Source organism: Theobroma umbraticum, unplaced genomic scaffold (genome assembly GCF_002168275.2).
Source record: "Theobroma umbraticum cultivar Fairchild unplaced genomic scaffold, ASM216827v3 scaffold_50.0, whole genome shotgun sequence".
Lineage (NCBI taxonomy): Eukaryota > Viridiplantae > Streptophyta > Magnoliopsida > Malvales > Malvaceae > Theobroma > Theobroma umbraticum.
In genome coordinates this window covers 2,396,038-2,413,359 of record NW_018397261.1, presented here as the reverse complement: position 1 = coordinate 2,413,359, position 17,322 = coordinate 2,396,038, and the positions used below count along the sequence as shown (strand labels likewise).

The 17,322-nt window shown below is 36.6% G+C and overlaps 2 protein-coding genes across 4 annotated transcripts; both read left to right on the top strand.

The window, feature by feature from the left end:
- The first annotated feature begins 675 nt into the window (after positions 1-675).
- LOC110417594 (uncharacterized) lies at positions 676-8,341 on the top strand. Of its 2 annotated transcripts, none has more exons than XM_021430027.1 (6): positions 676-913; positions 1,618-2,958; positions 3,336-3,536; positions 3,805-4,552; positions 4,727-7,289; positions 7,839-8,341. In XM_021430027.1, exons 2-6 carry the CDS (start codon positions 1,704-1,706, stop codon positions 7,866-7,868), a joined length of 4,797 nt encoding a protein of 1,598 aa, XP_021285702.1. In that variant the 5' UTR covers positions 676-913; positions 1,618-1,703; the 3' UTR covers positions 7,869-8,341. The 2 variants fall into 2 exon arrangements, with proteins under 2 accessions (XP_021285702.1, XP_021285701.1); XM_021430026.2 differs by having other exon boundaries at positions 3,799-4,552.
- A 1,182-nt stretch (positions 8,342-9,523) lies between these two features.
- On the top strand, positions 9,524-15,592 carry LOC110418038 (uncharacterized). Of its 2 annotated transcripts, none has more exons than XM_021430652.2 (7): positions 9,524-9,916; positions 10,103-12,307; positions 12,414-12,495; positions 12,646-12,712; positions 14,063-14,248; positions 14,378-14,438; positions 15,220-15,592. In XM_021430652.2, the coding sequence occupies exons 2-7, from the start codon at positions 10,132-10,134 to the stop codon at positions 15,372-15,374; spliced, it is 2,727 nt and encodes a 908-aa protein (XP_021286327.1). In that variant the 5' UTR covers positions 9,524-9,916; positions 10,103-10,131; the 3' UTR covers positions 15,375-15,592. The 2 variants fall into 2 exon arrangements, with proteins under 2 accessions (XP_021286327.1, XP_021286328.1); XM_021430653.2 differs by having other exon boundaries at positions 10,097-12,307.
- Positions 15,593-17,322: the final 1,730 nt, after the last annotated feature.

The following is a 17,322-nucleotide window of genomic DNA, read 5'->3' as shown; positions in this document are numbered from 1 at the left end:
AATAGAAAAATAGCACTAGAATGCAATTTTGAATTCTATTCTCTTAATTTTGTAAGAATAAAAAAATTTCAGATTTCGTTATTTTGGGTTTTATGTTTTTTCTTTAGCACTCTTTGTTGAGAGAAGCAGAGAAGAGGGAGATCGTGATTTGTTTTGGAGAGGGTGATTTGTATTGGAGAGAGTGATTTGTAGAGAGAGGGAGAAGGATTGAAATTCCGTATTTTTTGAAAAAATAATATTAAAATTGTTTTTAATAGATGAGGATATTTTTGTACTAAAAAAAGATTTTTTGAAAAAAATTGATATGTTTTTAAAAGAAGAGAAAAAAAATTTTTATAACTTTTTTTAAAGTTTTTGTTTTTAGATTTTGTTTTTTAAAAAAATTGAAAAATAAAAGGACAAACAAGAACTATATATTATAATATATAATTAAAACAAAAAGAAAAGATTGCACTTGTGAGACAAAGTTAGTAAGAGATGGATTTGACTCACAAAATTTTCACACTTTGTCTAATGTATTGCACTAATATGCAATAATTACACTTTCGAACCATTCACAACAAGTTAATGGGCTCAAGTGACCAAGGACTAACATCTTCGGGGGTTTGTTTTTGCAATTTTTAATGTTTTATTTATTTTATGTTAATTAATAAAGAAAATAAAAATAGAAACTTTTTCTTTATTCTCACGCTGAGTGAAGATGAACCAAATCCAAAAAAATAAGCGAGAAACACACAGGAGCATAGCTCAGAGACACAAACTCAAAAGAAGCTTTGATTAGGGTTTATATACTCCGAAAATACCTTTCTTTTTCTCTTCAAAAATGGTCTAAATTCCTATATTTTCCAAATTCTAGGGTTCCTTTTCTTTTTTTTTTTTTCCATTGTCTCTCCATTTTATCCACTTTCAACTGGTAAGCCACCGTTACTTTGATTTATTTCGTCTTCTTTTTTTCATTCGTTTATCTTTTTCCCTTTTTAACTTAGTTACTTCGATGCTGTTCTTTTTTTTTTTAATTAAATAGTCGTTTTGCCTCCTTAATTATTGGTATTTTTGGTTTTAGCTGTTTGGTTGCTGAAAAAGTTGATGGAAAAGAATGGAAAACGGAAAGTTTCGTTTTTGTTTAAACTTAGCTTTGCAGAGTTTCCTTATGGATTTGAATAGAATTCAACATTGATTTCAATTCCAGAACGTGGCATTTGAAGCTTTTTCAGCCTTTGCTGTTTTTTTTTTTGACAGGATTGAATGCATTTGAAATATGTAGGTTAGAGAATTTTTTTTTTGTGAATAAAGGAAGTGATTTTGATATTGCTCGGTTATATTTTGCTTAGTAGTTTGAAATTTGAAGGAATTGAAATCGAAATTTAAAGCGATATGCTTCTGATTTCCATTTGTTCTGGTTGGTTCTGGTGAAATATATTTGATTTTGACTGTTTAATGTGTAAGTTGAAGAGAACAACTTGTTCAGGTAGTTCTGAAATGCAATTCATTGCTTTATAGGTTTGTGCTGCTTCCTTGTTGGATTCCCTATTGTTTTGTGTGTTTGGAACTGGCTTTCACTTAGTTGTCAACCTTTTTTTTTTACCTATTCTCTGATTTGGATGTGATTTTCCACAGGGGATTTAGAGGCTTGAGTTTAAGGCTACACCTATTCAACCTGCTTTTTGTGCTAGAACTTTTGGTTTCAGTAATACTATTAAGAGATGTATACTCAAGGGAGTCATAATCCTCAGCCACAACAGGGTACTCAAAAGCCCATGTCATCCCTATATCAGCAGCGCCCACCAGGTCCACCACCTTCTCTACCTCACTTCCAGCAGGGCCCATTGGCCTATGCATTGTATCAGCATGGTCCTGCTGCACCTCATCAAATTCCACCTGGTGGGTTGCCAAATACAGGTCAATCTTATCTACACCCACCCATGCATGTTCATCGAGGTGCTTTATTGCCACATATGTATCAGACTGCTCAACAGAACTCACAACATCATTCACAGTTAGGGACACAGAATGCACATAATATGCCACAACTGGTGCTTCCTTCTCCTATTAGTGCATCTCACACAGAGCTTTCACAGGCCCAGCCACATCCTAGAGCATTACCTCCTCCTCCTCCTCCTCCTCAGTTACAAGGACAAACATTTTATAGAGCTCCAGTGAATCCTCTGCCTCAGAAGCCAGGACTTCCGCATATCTCATCACATCCACCCCTCCCTCCTACAACTAGTTTCTTTACTCCAGCTCCACTAGGAAGCCTTGTACACTCAACAGGTGGAGACCATAATGTGCTGTCTACGGCTTCCCTTCCACTACCACCTCCACCCTCTTCTTCACCGCCTATTCTACCATCTCCTCCGCCTTCAACCTCTACTCCTTTTTCATCTTCTAAGCCTGTCCAAATTTCTTCCAACTTGCCCTGTAATTTGGACTCAGATGGCTCTAAGTTAAGTGCTTCAGGTTCCATGGATGAAGTTGCTGCTCCAAATCAGGTCAAACATAATTTAATTGCAGATAATGGCTCTCTGAATAAGGGAGTGGGGAATGGCTGTGACATGGGTTCTCTGGTTGGAGATAAGTTATCGTTAGAAGAATGTTTGACAAATGATCACTCTTCCACTCCTCTGAAGCCAACTGATGAAAAGGTTGTTGAAAGGATTGAAGCTTTATGCCAGTGTATTGCTAAGAATGGTCCTGATTATGAGGAAATGGTTCGTCAAAAAGAATCTGGCAAGCCAGAGTATGCATTTTTGCATGGTGGTGAGCTGGGAAGTGAGGCTGCAATAGCACATGATTTTTTCCAGTGGATGAAAAAGAAAAGTATTTTGTCATGTAAATTAGATGAACAGCAAGGGAATTCAACTTTGACGCCTTCAAAAAATGAGCCTTCAGAGCAACCATTCAATTTGGTGATTGCTGCTGCGTCTTATTTGCCTGATGATTCTGACATGGAGATGGAAGGTTGGCATTTTTTGTTATAGTTATGCTTCCTAATGGTCAGAATTATTTTAACTTCTGCTTCCTAATGTTCAGAATCCTTTTAGCTTTTGCTTCCTATTGGTTTAGAATCTTTTAACATCATGTAAAAATATTTTCCATTTTATGTGTTATGAGCTCCAAAAGAATCACTACTGATCTTGTTCGTATAGACTTCCTTGAAACTTATTAATGGTAACTCAACCAGAGCACAAGTCATATTCTATTAGGGATATCCAAAGATGTTATGTTATGAACTGTGTTTTTAAGTATATTATCTGATTATTAGTACTATCTACTTACAGTTGCATGCTGATTTTTTCTATATTTATTTTTTCTTTTTTCTGGTGGGTGATGTCAAGATGATATCACCCAAATTGATGATGAGCAGGAAACAAATCGGTCACTTGGAGGCCTGGACAGTCAGTGTGATATCAATAACAACATGCTTAACGTAAAAGAGCAGTTACATCCACTGAAGATATCAGCAGAATGCAATTCATACAAGGATGTTTCGTCTGAAAAAGAATCAGCTGCTGGCAGTTCAGGATTGGGTGAACAAGGTCAATTTAATATCTAATTATCATATTAAGCCCTCTTTGTTTTGCTTGTCCTGTTTCCCTAGTATGTATTTCATTTACAAAATTGTTTGCTTTATAGAAATTAATCACCTATCAATTTTTACTTGCTGATGGCCCCAGAATGCTGTTTTACCTAGTTTTGTAATATTCCAGAATATTCATTGACATGTCTTTGTCTCATGTAATTTGCTCTTATTTGTTGTATGTTTAGTGAGTTTTAAAGATTTTTCCCTCTTAAATTTAGGTCCAGAAGGTATTGCCAATGCTGACAAAGAGGCAATTGGGGCAGCAGTTTCCAAAGTTATTGCAGTCAAGAATTTAGCTGTACCTACCGAGCAGCCCGTAGTCACTAGTTTGGAGAAATTAGATACTTCCAGTCAACTTGCAAAAGGTGGCAGTCCATTCAGACTTCTGCAAGACTATGCTTCTGATGACAACTCAGAAAAAGATGTTGAGATCTGCATTGAAAGTACACGTGTTTCGTTAGGTGCTAATTTGCATAGAGATGCTGGGTCTAGTTTGGAGAATGTTAGTAGTCACTGCATGACTGAAAAGGGGTTTGGACCACTCTATATATCAAGCATGCCATGTGCAGTTGCGAGTTCAGAAGTGGTTGAAGGCACTGTCACAACCACTAGTGTAAATGGGAATGAACGTGCTAATAATAAGCACGTACATCAAATTTCTATTTGTCATGCTGCTTCTGTGGAGGTTTTCCAGAAGGAAAATGTCATGGTTGGTGCTAGTGTTGACAGTGCTAGGTTTAGCAAGGTAAATAGGCAAGAGGAAGAAAATGGGACTCTTGGTTTCACTCAACAGAAAGTAGATAAGTTTGGGCGATTGGCCAGGGATGGTGCTAGTGATAGTGATGATGATTCACACTATATTGGGACGCATAGAAGAGGCAGAAGTTGGACCAGAAGTCAGAGCCGTTCACCTCCTGATAGAAGAAGGAGAAGTCCACGGAGGAGAAGGGAGAAGCGAAGCAGATCTCGCAGGTATTTATTTCAAATTGTTTGTCTGTTGGTTTATGGCTTGGAGTTTTTTTTTTTTTTTAATTTATCTTTTAGGAAATATGACATCTTAAAAAGAGTTATCTTCCTTACAAACTCATGTTGCATTCCTTGTTTATGAGTTGTGGAAAGTTTTAAATTTCTTGCTTCTTGTTTTAGCTGGTCTCCAAGAAATCGTAGAAGCAGGAGCAGGTCTCTGAGAAATCGTAGAAGCAGGAGCAGGTCTCCCAGAAATCGCAGAAGCAGGAGCAGGTCTCCTAGAAATCATAGGAGCAAGAGCAGGTCTCCTAATTTTCGGCGGGCAGGTAAATTCATTGGTGAGAATAAGAGACGAGTGAAGGGACAGATGCCTGACTGTTTTGACTTTCGTCGAGGCAGGTGCTACCGCGGAGCATCTTGTCGTTATCTGCACCGTGATTTTAGCAAGGGTGATGAACCATTGCGGCAAAGGAACAAACAGCAGTATCTGGAGTTTCCTCAGAGTTCTAGGACTAATATTCCTGAAGAGATCAAGCGGATCTCTGAGAGGGTAGGTGATCACGATCATGATGAAGTTAGAGATCCAGAAGTGAAACCGTATAGTGATTTTTTCGCTTCAAGAGATATGAATATTAATCACAAAAGAGAAGATTCTGTTGGTGGAGGTGTTAATATTAATCACAAAAGAGAAGATTCTGTTGGTGGAGGTGTTCATAATCAAGATAGTCAATCAACTGAGTATCACATAGTTACATCTGAGAAATGTAGAGATATTCCTGCCCCTGTGTTCGGAGGACATTTGGTAGAAAACAAGCAGGAAGGACCTAGTGCTGTCACTAACGAGGATTGTCAACAAGCAGCAGAATTGCACCACCCTTCAATTGTTGATGCCTCGTCGGTTGGTTATATTGATAAACTGAAGTCATGTGATAATGCCTCTATGAAAATACTTTTGTCTTTCAAAAATTCTGGCCAGAAGTCTCTCTCCAGTCCTTTAGATCAGGTGTGTCAAAATGCTGATTGCCCGCCTCTACAATCAGATAACTCATCTATATCTGATTCTTCTCCACTTAAAACTACTACATCCTCACCAAATAGGCATACAAAGAGCAATGCTCATCCAAATACAATGGAGCTCTATAATCATCCTTCTCAAATACCCTCCCCTTCTTTCCCACACTCACAGTGTATAGATAATCCACATATGAAACAGCATCAGACTGCATCTTCCATGTTTCAATCTTCTGGGGAAAGCTTTCCTTCTTACATGTTACCCAACCAACATTCTTACTTTGCTCTACAGCCAAATTCCTCTTCAACTTCCTTGCCTCCACCATCACCATTGCCACTACAGGATGCAACTGTAAATTCAGGAACTGTAACTCCTGGCGTTTCTTCACATTTTCAGCAGAGTCACTTGCCTCTGAGGAATGATTTTGGTTCCCAGATTGGTCCAAGATCTTACCCAACTGAATTTCCTGTACATTCTCAGTCTGATGGGTTTCAGCAACAAGCTTATCTACCAATTCGGGAAGCAAATCGACCTTTCTTGCATGCTTCTTTGCCTGTCTATAACATGCCTATTCAACAATTTGGAGCTCCTAGTATGTCTAGAGATGATGGCTTAACACAACCTCCAACACACAATGTTATTGCTTCAAATTCCTTTGCTCAGGGCAACACTCATCCTCATACTATACCCTTTTCAGAACAGTTGCTGGGAAACAAAATGCAACCATTTCCTGGTGAGAGTTTGCCATCAGGTGTCCTTTCAAACTCGTCTTCATATATTCATCCTTATTCACAGCAGCAACAAACACCAAACAGTTCACAGCACCCTATGGTTGACAATATTCATAATCTTACTGGGAAGATGAATTCTTCCATGAAAGATCCACCAGATATTAGGGACACAACATCCCACCATGTTGATATTGGAGGATCAACTAGTTCAACTTTTCCTGATCCATATGCATCTGCACTTGACCAGCCACTAAATTCTAAATACAGTTCTGATGTTCTCAGGCAAGAAAAAGATAAAACCTACAATAACAGTCCTTTCAGTTTGACTCATGGTCCGGTCGATGGGAGAAGTATTGGATCACAACAAGCAACTTCCTCACCCAATTCTGCTAGGGCCATTGGGCAGAATTTTCCTAGATCAGGTGGTGACCAGTATGATCCTCTTTTTGATAGCATTGAGCCATCTTCAAGGTTATCCAGAAAATTTGATTATATTCAAAAGTTGGAAGTGACTGGTGATTCTGACATCTTATTGGGGCTTACCGGTTCCAACAAACCATTGGATATTGAGGAAAATGACAAGAGGAAAGATGGTGGAGCTGCTGCTTCTGCAGCATCTGCAGATAATGAGGAATTTGGTGAGACTGCTGATGCTGAAGTGGGAGACGTTGAGAATGGAAGCCCTAGTAATCAAGTTGAAGTTAACATGACTACTGGTGAGATTGAGATTGATCAGATAAAGTCTCCAGGGAAGAGCAAAGAGAACAAAGGTTCGAGATCAATGAAGCTTTTCAAGGTTGCCCTTGCAGATTTTGTAAAGGAGGTTTTAAAGCCATCATGGCGACAGGGTAATATGAGCAAGGAGGCTTTTAAGACTATTGTCAAGAAGACTGTTGATAAGGTGTCAGGAGCTATGAAGAGCCACCAGATACCTAAATCTCGTGGAAAGATTGATCAATACATTGAGTCATCTCAGCGGAAATTGACGAAACTTGTGATGGTAAATTCTCATCTGGTCCTTTTTATCTTCTTGCAGAAACTAACATGGCAAGGGTCATTTTATGTGATGTACTTCTGCAATAGGGGCACACTAAATTTTTTTTCTCTCTCTTTTTTTCTCCCCCAAAAAGACATGCCTGGGGCACACTAAAATTTGTTTGGGTATGTTTTGATAATTTGATTTATTTATTTTGGTTGGATTATTTTATGTTTATGCTGTGAGAAACCATGCATGGAATCAACTTGAAGCTTCCTTAGGCATGCATATGTTGCAAAAGAGAAGGCAGTAATGTTTAATGAGTGCCATGCCTATTAGTGATGACCAACTTCTTTACAGTTGCCTTCATTTTTGATATTTTCAGTGACTTCTCACACATAATCATGACTACTCTGTTGGAGAAGTTGACGCTTGACTTTTCTTTCATAAAGTTCCATAGAGCTTAAACTAATGGCTGAAAGGTTGATTTGTGCAGATTGTTGGTTTTGCTAGGTGTGGTGATGATGTTTTAAATTCAGTTTTATAAAATATTTTCGCATCACGTGTTTGCAGGGTTATGTTGATAAGTATGTCAAAGTGTAAGACTTGGCATCAACATTTTGATCCCTGGCATTTTCACTGGAGTAGACTTCTGATTAGACACGTGAGTTTCTTTCCTTCCATGTGCCTGTGGCATTGAAGCTTTGAAAACTAATGTGTTTGTTGCAGCGCTTTGAGAAAGGATGAGAAATTTTGAGTTGGTGATGTTAGAAGTTGGTTTGTATAGTCTGTAAAGGTGATCAAGGCAAGAGATTATTTATCAGTCTCAGCAAAACCCAAAGGAGGATCCAGAAAGGTGTGTTTAATTTTCACATGAATATGATGAACATCTTGTCTTTCTTTTGGTTAAAAATAGTGAACCAAGAACGAAAAGGAATCAAGTTTCTATAGTATTTTGTTTGTATATCATTCCCTGCTTGTAGATATCTAGTGTTTTTCATTGGCTATGCGATCATTGTGAGGAGAAGTGATGCTTTATATGGAAACTTGCATATGTCAAAAGGGAATTGGTTGAAGATCCCGAATACAAGATTCATTAGCCAATTGTGTTGTTCATTAGGTGTGCATACAGAAAAGGAAAACCTGCCAAGTTCTTAAGTGCATGGAATTTTTCTTTTGCCTAAATGGACTGATTTTCAATTAACTTTGATGAAATGGAAAATTGACCCTTCCAGATCTTGGTTGGTCTTGTTTTCGATTGTTACAATGAAATGGAAAATTGATGCTTTTGCTTTTCCAAATAAAAATTAACTATTATCTTTTTGTTCATACCAATTTAATCTCCTTCTCTTGTTTGTTTCTCTTTTATTTTTTCGCCTCCTGTTTTAAATTATTTTGGGCAAGTGCCAATAATACAAAACAGAATCGGGTTTTTAGGATTGAGTGTTAGGTTGATTAATTAAATTAAGGCACATTTTTATATCTTGATGATTTTGAAAAGTCCTCACCACTTTCTTTTATTCGTGTATAATTAATTTTTTTTAATAAAAAGTGTAAGTTTCGATGTGTAAAACACAAACATTTAGGATTAAGAATCTTTCAAGAAATTTGTCATAGAAATTTTCTGGAGAAATTCTATCATATGTAGGATTTGCAATTTTTATAATAAACTATGGAATGCGTATTTCTTTCAATAAAAAATTGTATTATTATTTTCTTGATAAATATTCATTTTTTTCATAAAACAATTACTTTATTCTGTATCAATCTCGCAATTCGTATGTGAAACTCGAGGAAGTGGCATCCCATATATGCATAAGGAATTTTGATAAAATTAGCGACGAAATTATGAAGTTTTTACACACGGTTCAAGGGATTGCGTAGGCACTCTCAACAGAATGCGTTTGTGCTTTCGACGGAATTGTTATGAATTTTTTACAAAATTAGGTTAGATTTTCTTTAAAAATAATGAGCTATTATGTTGGAATTTCATTAAGAGTTTTATCGAAATTTCAGTGGAAATTATTTTGATAGAAATTTTGTCTTTCGACAGTTTCTATTTTTCAATGAATTTATTGACAAACATATCGATCGGAGAATTTTTCAATAAATTTTGCTAAAATTCAATGAAATCAGATTATCAATAAAAATTTTTGTCGATTAATTTTTTAATGGAAAATTCATCCACAAAACGAATATCAACAGAGTATTGTTCCGAACATATGACACAAGATTATGAAAAAAAATAAAAAAAAAAATCAAGCGGGGTAGTAAGGGCGAGTGCGTGCAATGGATTTTATTTAGATCTGAACCAAGCTGGCGGCTTTTATGGTTCTCCATTTCCCATATCTTCCTATTTCCATCTCTCTATTCTTCGAAAAAACCTGAAAACCCTCTCTTATATAGTTTTGTTTGAAGAGCAAAGCCCCTCTCTTGCGTACTCCAAAAAGGAGGTCGTTTTGGTCCCAACTGAACCAACAAGGAAAGCTGTGAAAGTGGCTTATCATTCAATTGCAATAATAAACAAAAAGCCTTATTCATATTTCTTTTATTAATTTTCACTTGTGTTTGGGTTTTAGAGAGAATGAGGAACAAAACAGTATAACCCTACACTGCAATGCAACAAGTGGGCAGCGCTGCTTAAATTTACGGTACTCTTTCAGAATCTTCCCCCCTTTTCTCAGAAACCTTAATTAACTTAACTTATATTTATTGGTTTATTGGTGAGGAAATTTTTGCTTCTTCGATTCAAATTTCTCAAATATAGCTCCAATCTAGTGTTTCTGTCTTTTTTTTCTTTTTTTTTTGGGTTTCTAATGTTCGCTTAATAGAAACAGGAGGACCAACCTTCAAGTTATATGAAAAAATGGAATCGAGTAGTGTTCCAGAGTCATCGCTTTCCAATGTCAAATCGAGTCGTTCAGAAAAGAATAAAATGAAGAAGCAGAGGAAGCATCGGGCTATCCAAAATGGCAGTGCTGAGTTGAAAGAGGAAGAAACTTCTTTGGGAACAGATTCGAATTTAGAGTCTAAGGCGGATGTTAGTTTAGATTCGGGGTTGCAGGAAGGGGAAAATTGGTCAAGTAAGGATGCTTGTTTAGAAACAGAGCATTTGACTCGTATGCGTAGGAAGAAAAAGAGGAAAGAAAATTCTTTGATTGATGCGTCTAAAGTCAATGTTAGTGTAGAGTTGGGGTTGAAGGAAGAGGTGCATTCATCAGTGAAGGATACTCTTGTGGAAAGAGATTCACATTTAGGGACCCTGGAGAATATTGGTTCCAATTCTGGATTGAAGGAGAGTCAATTGAATGAGCAGCCGGCTCATTCAGAAAGGAAAAGAAAGAGGAAGAAGGATCGTAAAAAGGCCGTACGTGGGCAAAATGGGGAAGAAGGGCCAAAGGCTGTTCTATTGTTCAGAGACGGGAAGGAAAATTCCATTATAGATGAAAATCTAAGTCATTCTCATGTGGAGTCTAAGGTGAATGTTAGTTTAGAGTCAGTGGAGAAAAGTAGTTTAGAGCCTGCATTGAACGGGAGCCAATTGAATGAACAACCGGCTGATTCAGAAAAGAAAAGAAAGAGGAAGAGGGCGCACAAAATGGCTAAAGCTGGGCAATTTGAGAAATTGGATCAGAAGTCAGCTGTAGAGCCGAGAGATGGGAAAGAAAATTCTTTGATAGATGAAATGCAAAGTGCTTCCTGGGACGAGTCTAAGCTGAATGTTAGTTTAGAGTCAGGGTTGAAGGAAGGGGCAAATTCATTAATGGAGGATTCTCTCTGGGAAAGAGATTCGCATGTAGAGACTTTGAATAAAATTAGTTTAGGGTCTGTATTGAAGGGGAGTCAATTGAATGAACAACTGGCTCGCCCAGAAAGAAAAAGGAGGAGGAGGGGGAAGCGTAAAGTGGCTAAACCCGAGCAATTTGAGAAATTGGATGCAAAGTGTGTTTTAGTGTTGAGAGATAGGAAAGAAAATTCTTTGATAGATGAAAAGCAAAATGATTCTCATATGGAGTTCAAAATGCATGTTAGTTCAGAGTCTGGATTAAAAGAAGAGGCGAATCAAGATGTGGAGACTCTGGAGAATATTAGTTTAGAGTCTGGAATGAAAGGAACTCAATTGAATGAACAAACAGTTCAATCAGAAAGGAAAAGGAAGAGGAAGAAGGAGAAACAAGAGAGGACAAGGCTTAGTGTTCTGGAGGATAATGATGTTAGCTCAAGGAGGAATGACAGGGATGATAATGAAGCTGAAAATAACAATATGTGTCCTGTAACTCAAATAACTAATAGAAAGGAGGATCTTATGTCTATTTCAGAAAATGTAGAGTTGAAAAATATGAAGGGAAATTCTCTGATACCTGATAAGCAAAGTGATTCTCCACGAACTGCAAGTACCAGTAGGGTGAAAACACAAGATCTCCGTGTTGATGGGGATCTTGTTATTCCAGAATTAAAAGATAACAAAACCTTTCAGATAGGGAAAATTGTAAAAACGTATCACAGGAAAAGGAAAAAGTCTTCCGATCTCTTGGGAGATACTTTTGAACCTGTCCAGGAGAATGGTATGATACAGAGTTCAATTGACCATTTAGAAAAGGAACCTACAACTGGCATATCTGAAAGAAGGCTACATGGAGTACTGCTTGGGGAGCATGCTATGCCAGCTCGGCTTTTGGAGGAAGCTTTTGGCAACAGCACAGGCAGTGAAGCTGCACTCAAAGGAAGGAAAAGAAAAAGAGCAAAGAAATTGAAGGAGTCTTTGTGCAAGTATCCAGACCAAAAGGATGTCAAGGTAGAAACCAACATGGAAGAATTTATTCCTTCTCCATCAAACTTGGTTGTCGCAAAAGATGACGTTGCACTAAAGGCTACCGTTAAAGAGAACACTTTGTCACGAACATTGTACCCTTCGCTAGAAAGAATATGCAGCAGTCATCCTAAGAAAAAGCTTCTTGTGCTTGATTTGAATGGAATTCTTGTAGATGTTGTTCAAAACCCAGGTGAATTCAAGCCGGATATTAGATTATCAGGGAAAGGAGGTAAAATATGATATTTAAAGTAGAAGCATTTGAATTTTTTTTTTTTTGTGCCCTTCCATTAATTCTAATTTGACCGTTGCTCACTGTTTTTTTTTTTTGTTTTCAGTTTTTAAGAGACCATTTTGTGATGATTTTCTCGAGTTTTGCTTTAGGACATTTAACGTTGGAATCTGGTCATCAAGAATTAAGTATGCTCCTGCCTTTGCATGGGAATCTTTTTACATAGTTAACCATGCTTTCTTTAAAGATGCTATGTCACATAAGTGCACCAGAGAATGTAATATTCTTTCATGATCAGCATTGTGCGTTGACCATGTTGCTATTAATTGTTGTTGCAGTAAAAATGTGAAGAGGTTGGTTGGTTTTCTTCTGAAGAAATGGAGACGTAATCTGCTTTTCTGTTGGGTAAGTAGCATCTCCAGCTGTTATTTATCTATTGCTGATAAATGTGATAACTTGCCAAAATTTTGGTTAGCTAATTATTCTATAACATTTTCTACTTTTCTTTTTCATCATGTGATTTGGCCTTCAATCAATGAGCTATTCTCACATGATTAGTTAATCAAGTAAGGTGGTTTCATCTGTTTGGTTCTTTCAGTTCTGTCGACATTTTGTAACCGGTAACAATTAGTTTGTGGTTTTTTAAGATAAGACATACTTAAACTGAACTGAACAATATACAAATTACATATATTATAAATAGAGTTTTTATATACTTAAATATCTACCTAAATACAAATACATCCATATGTTATGAATGTATAATCATCTAACACTTAACACATATTAATGCCCAACAGCTCTAAACCTATCCAATCTGGCCAATTGGATCCCAAGTATGAATGCTCAAAGTAGTACATAGACGAAACTGAACCTAAGTAGCGTGGTTCATTTTATTTTATTTTTAATTAATAAATTCTGTTTATGTTGGCTGTTTCTAAAAATCAAACACTTTTAGTAAAGTTTAGTTTGACTAAAAAGGAACTGAAGCCACACATAGACTGCTGTGGGGTTAAGTGTCATGAAATTTGTTGTAATATTTATGAAGACTAGCTATGTTATGGCCAACTGTTGGCTAAGGTTTCTTACTTATTCTATCAACATCCACATATAGGGTTGCTTTATAGTAGTGACTTTCTCATTGGAAGTCCTTTGCTTCTTCACTATCATCTTTTCTTAGCATCTACCTTGAGCTGATTTGTTTACAGTTCATCCCTCAATGTTTTTACTAGAAGGCTGCTGTGTTTCTGCAAATGTGAACTAATAGAAAGTCATTTCATAGACAAATTAGTAGCGAACTGGTAGATTCTGCTCTTTGGAGTTTCATATTGATATGCTACCATACTTGTTTTCAGCTGCAATAGTAAGTTATCTAGCTTCTAATTGTCTAGGTTTGATAATAGAACAAATCAAAGATTACATCCATCTATCTTCCTATTGCAAGCTTAAAAGGTTGGCATTAGGGTAAACCTGAAGTCTGCTAACAATATCTATTATGTTAATGTCTGATATTACGTTTAAGTAGTGTGCGGTTGCTTTTCCATTAAAGATTCTGCTTGCAAAGGTTTACCATATTGCCAATCGTGAGTGATATTACTGTTCTTGTAATTTTTTTTGAAAGCACTATTCTTGAAATCTTCATCATCTTTTGTAGACGATCCACTAAAAGCAGTTTCTTTCCAGTTATATTCATATTGCATCAATGGGTTTATGCTGTGTATAACTTATTGATATCATGATGTGAGTTTCATGCAGCATCGAAAGCAATGTACAAAAACAAAATTCAAAACCATTGAGGATAAGAAAAAACCGCTTGTTTTGAAGGAGCTAAGTAAATTATGGGGGAGGCAGTCACCTAATGTTCCATGGGAGAAGGGAGAGTATGATGAATCAAACACATTATTGTTGGATGATTCCCCATATAAGGCTTTGCACAATCCTGTGAGTTTTTAATTATTATTCTTCGATTTGATTATGCACTGGGGGCATGTGACTTCTTTAACACCTCAGATTGTTGAAATTCGAATGGTGCTCTAATACTAATGCTAGCCTTAATCTTTTCATTGTTAGGCAAACACTGCTGTATTTCCATATCCTTACCAATACAGGGATACCAAAGATTCTTCATTAGGTGAGATATGGGCTAGCATTTTTTGGAAATTAAAGGTACACAGAAAGATAGACTGGCATGTAGTATCTAAGCCTTGCTTGGTCATTCATAGGGGGCATATGGTTGATCTTTTCTTTTTGTCCTTATTCACAGTAGAGAAAAGGTAATAGTAGATCTTGTTAAGTAGGTTCTGTAAATCCTACCTTACCTCTATTGAAACCTTAAACTTGTTGGATCAAAGTACTTTTTTGCAGGTATCTGTGTTTTAAAGCTGCATTCACAGTATGGAACAGTGAAGTTGCACGATACCAGTTTTCATACTTGTGTAGTTTTCTAGCCATGATCACAACTCACTTGTATGAATGTTTATCATCTAGGTAGCGTGAAACATCATTGAGGGAAATCACATTGAATTATAGTCGACCTTGGCTGTTGTTGCTATTTTTCATTTAAGTTTTGCAGGATCAACGAATTCTGTGAGCCTGGGTCCTCAAAAAAATTCTCTTCCAATGTCTTGGGATACAACGAATTTTGGTTTGCCTGTAATTTGGACATATACCTAGTGATGTTTTATCCCATTTGAGCCTGATAAGAAAAAAAAAAAAAAAGAGCCAAAAACAAAAGAAAGAAGCTAGTGGTTCTATGGATCATTACCCTGATAAGATAACATCAGTTCATGTTACAGATCTGCTATTGGAGTTTGCCTTTATGGTCATCTGTAGTGTACCTAATTCCTTTATTTTATCTTTCCTTGTTTACACGTGTTGTTGCAATTGTTATCGTTAAATGATGTATGCAACAGGATGTGGAGGAGATATTCGAACATATGTGGAAGGGTTAGCTGCGGCAGAGAATGTTCAGAAGTACGTTGAGCAAAATCCATTTGGGCAACCGGCTATCACAGAGTCAAATCCACATTGGGATTTCTACTGCCAAATTATAGACAAAAAGAAATGACAAGCCCCTTAATTCCCTTTGCTGATGTTGTCGGATTTTGCAGGATAAGTTGTAAAATAAATCCTTTAATTGGGTGCCCTTTTGAAGTGATGTTAGCTGAGATTCATTTGGAGTTTGTTCCAATGTAACAGTAGAACACTATAGGCTTTTTTGTAATTGCAGCTGATCGTAAAACCTTTTCGGCCTTTCATAATTTACACTGGCTGCTTCCACCTTGAGATGGCCTTTTTTCCCTTGATATGGGCACGAGCCTGGAAAAGTGCCAACAATTTTGCTCTTTAAAGGGTTCCAAATTCCAAGAAGAGCAAACGATGGTCCGGGAACAAATACGCAGTGAGTGATTAAAGAATATTGGGGATGGTACAACCAAATTAAAATGGTGGATGAAGGAGATCAACATCAGTCAATCGCATTCCACGATTTCTGTTTTCCTTTCTTCTCTTTTCACATGATAGTGACTCTGCAACTTGGAAAATCAAATCCCTAAAATTAATATTAATTGAAAGGCAGATAGAGATGTGTGCATATGTGTACGTACATGTGTACACGTATAGATATTAAATCATATGGATTTGAAAATGAAGAGACAGATAGAAACGTTATATGTAAATAAGATTAAATTCTGATATATATATATATATATATATATATCAAAATTTAATGTTTCATGTTTGGATTATTAAAATTTGATACTTTTGATGGTTTAGAATTCTTTAAAATTTCTGATAAATATTAAAATGATATACGTATTCGTTGATAGATTCTCTCGTTAATCTTTGATGTTCCTCGTTGCTGTCACCATCATCCCCTGATGCAAAGTCGTTGCCATTGACTGCTGAGCAGGAATGTGAAGCCCAACCACCATGTTTGGATAGCCTAGACTCGGAGGAACATCTCAAAAGTAGCACATCCTTTTATTATTCGTTTGGATTCAGAAGAGTAGATGGCAAACAACTATGGCTCCATGTGCCCCCAACCTGTTGTAGTGGGGCCTGTTATGATCTCATGCTCTGTTTTACCCTTTTTTTTGGAAAAAAAAAAAATGACAAGTCTCGCGGACCTACCAGCACCCTAATTTTGGGCCCACCCTAATAACTCACAGATGTGGTTTGCCCCACTCTAAAAGCCGGGCCCAATAGACAGCGAGGAAATAGCCCATTAAATCCAATTAATTGTTGTTGGTAATTATGGTTCTTAATTAATCCCTGCTGCCATTTGCTGTTTCTTTAGGTCCTTAACCAATCCAATTTATTCTTCATATGGTTGTTGGTCACACCCTTAATTATTATTTCTAAGCCATGTGCCATAGATGTGTTTGGATCCTGAATGACCTGTAAATTTTAATTCTATAACTATTCCTCATATATATATATATATATAGTAGTTCATGGTGGTAACTTAACTATAAAGTCATTGCAAGATGTTGATTTTTCCTCCAATTTGTACTTTGTTTCAGAATTTAACAAGGAAAATGAAATCTTCTATACATGGTTGATGGTCCATGCCTTTTTTCTTTTTTTCTCTTTTTTATGATACGATAACAGTTCATCTGCCTGTAAATAGGCTGTTTGCTTGAGGTAGACGCCTCATTTTGCCTAATTACAGAATCATCTCCTTGTTTACAAAGTAAGCAACTAGCTGACTAGTTTAATTATGGGTAGTGAGCATTAAACAGGTTGAATCTCCCTTGCAAACTTCTTTTATGTCTCAAGAGATTGGCTTATATCCTTATGTATAATTGAAGGTATGTGACCTTGTCTTCCCCTCGGAAAGAAAAATCAGCTCCTACTTATAGTTGATTCAAACATTGTATAGTTTTTATAAGCTTGGTTAAAATATAAATCAAAGTCAAGATATATATTGATGGGGCGAAAAGTTAGGAAGACAATCCATTACTTCGTATCTACCACACATAACATAAAGTAAGAGGTATTTATTAAAAGATTAA

Coding starts and splice junctions, on each gene's coding strand:
- LOC110417594 (XM_021430026.2), top strand. CDS start 1,704: ATGTATACTCAAGGGAGTCATAATCCTCAGCCACAACAGGGTACTCAA. Junction 4,553..4,726: donor AAGCGAAGCAGATCTCGCAG/GTATTTATTTCA, acceptor TTCTTGTTTTAG/CTGGTCTCCAAGAAATCGTA. Junction 7,290..7,838: donor AATTGACGAAACTTGTGATG/GTAAATTCTCAT, acceptor ACGTGTTTGCAG/GGTTATGTTGATAAGTATGT.
- LOC110418038 (XM_021430652.2), top strand. CDS start 10,132: ATGGAATCGAGTAGTGTTCCAGAGTCATCGCTTTCCAATGTCAAATCG. Junction 12,308..12,413: donor TAGATTATCAGGGAAAGGAG/GTAAAATATGAT, acceptor TTTTGTTTTCAG/TTTTTAAGAGACCATTTTGT. Junction 12,496..12,645: donor ATCTGGTCATCAAGAATTAA/GTATGCTCCTGC, acceptor TTGTTGTTGCAG/TAAAAATGTGAAGAGGTTGG.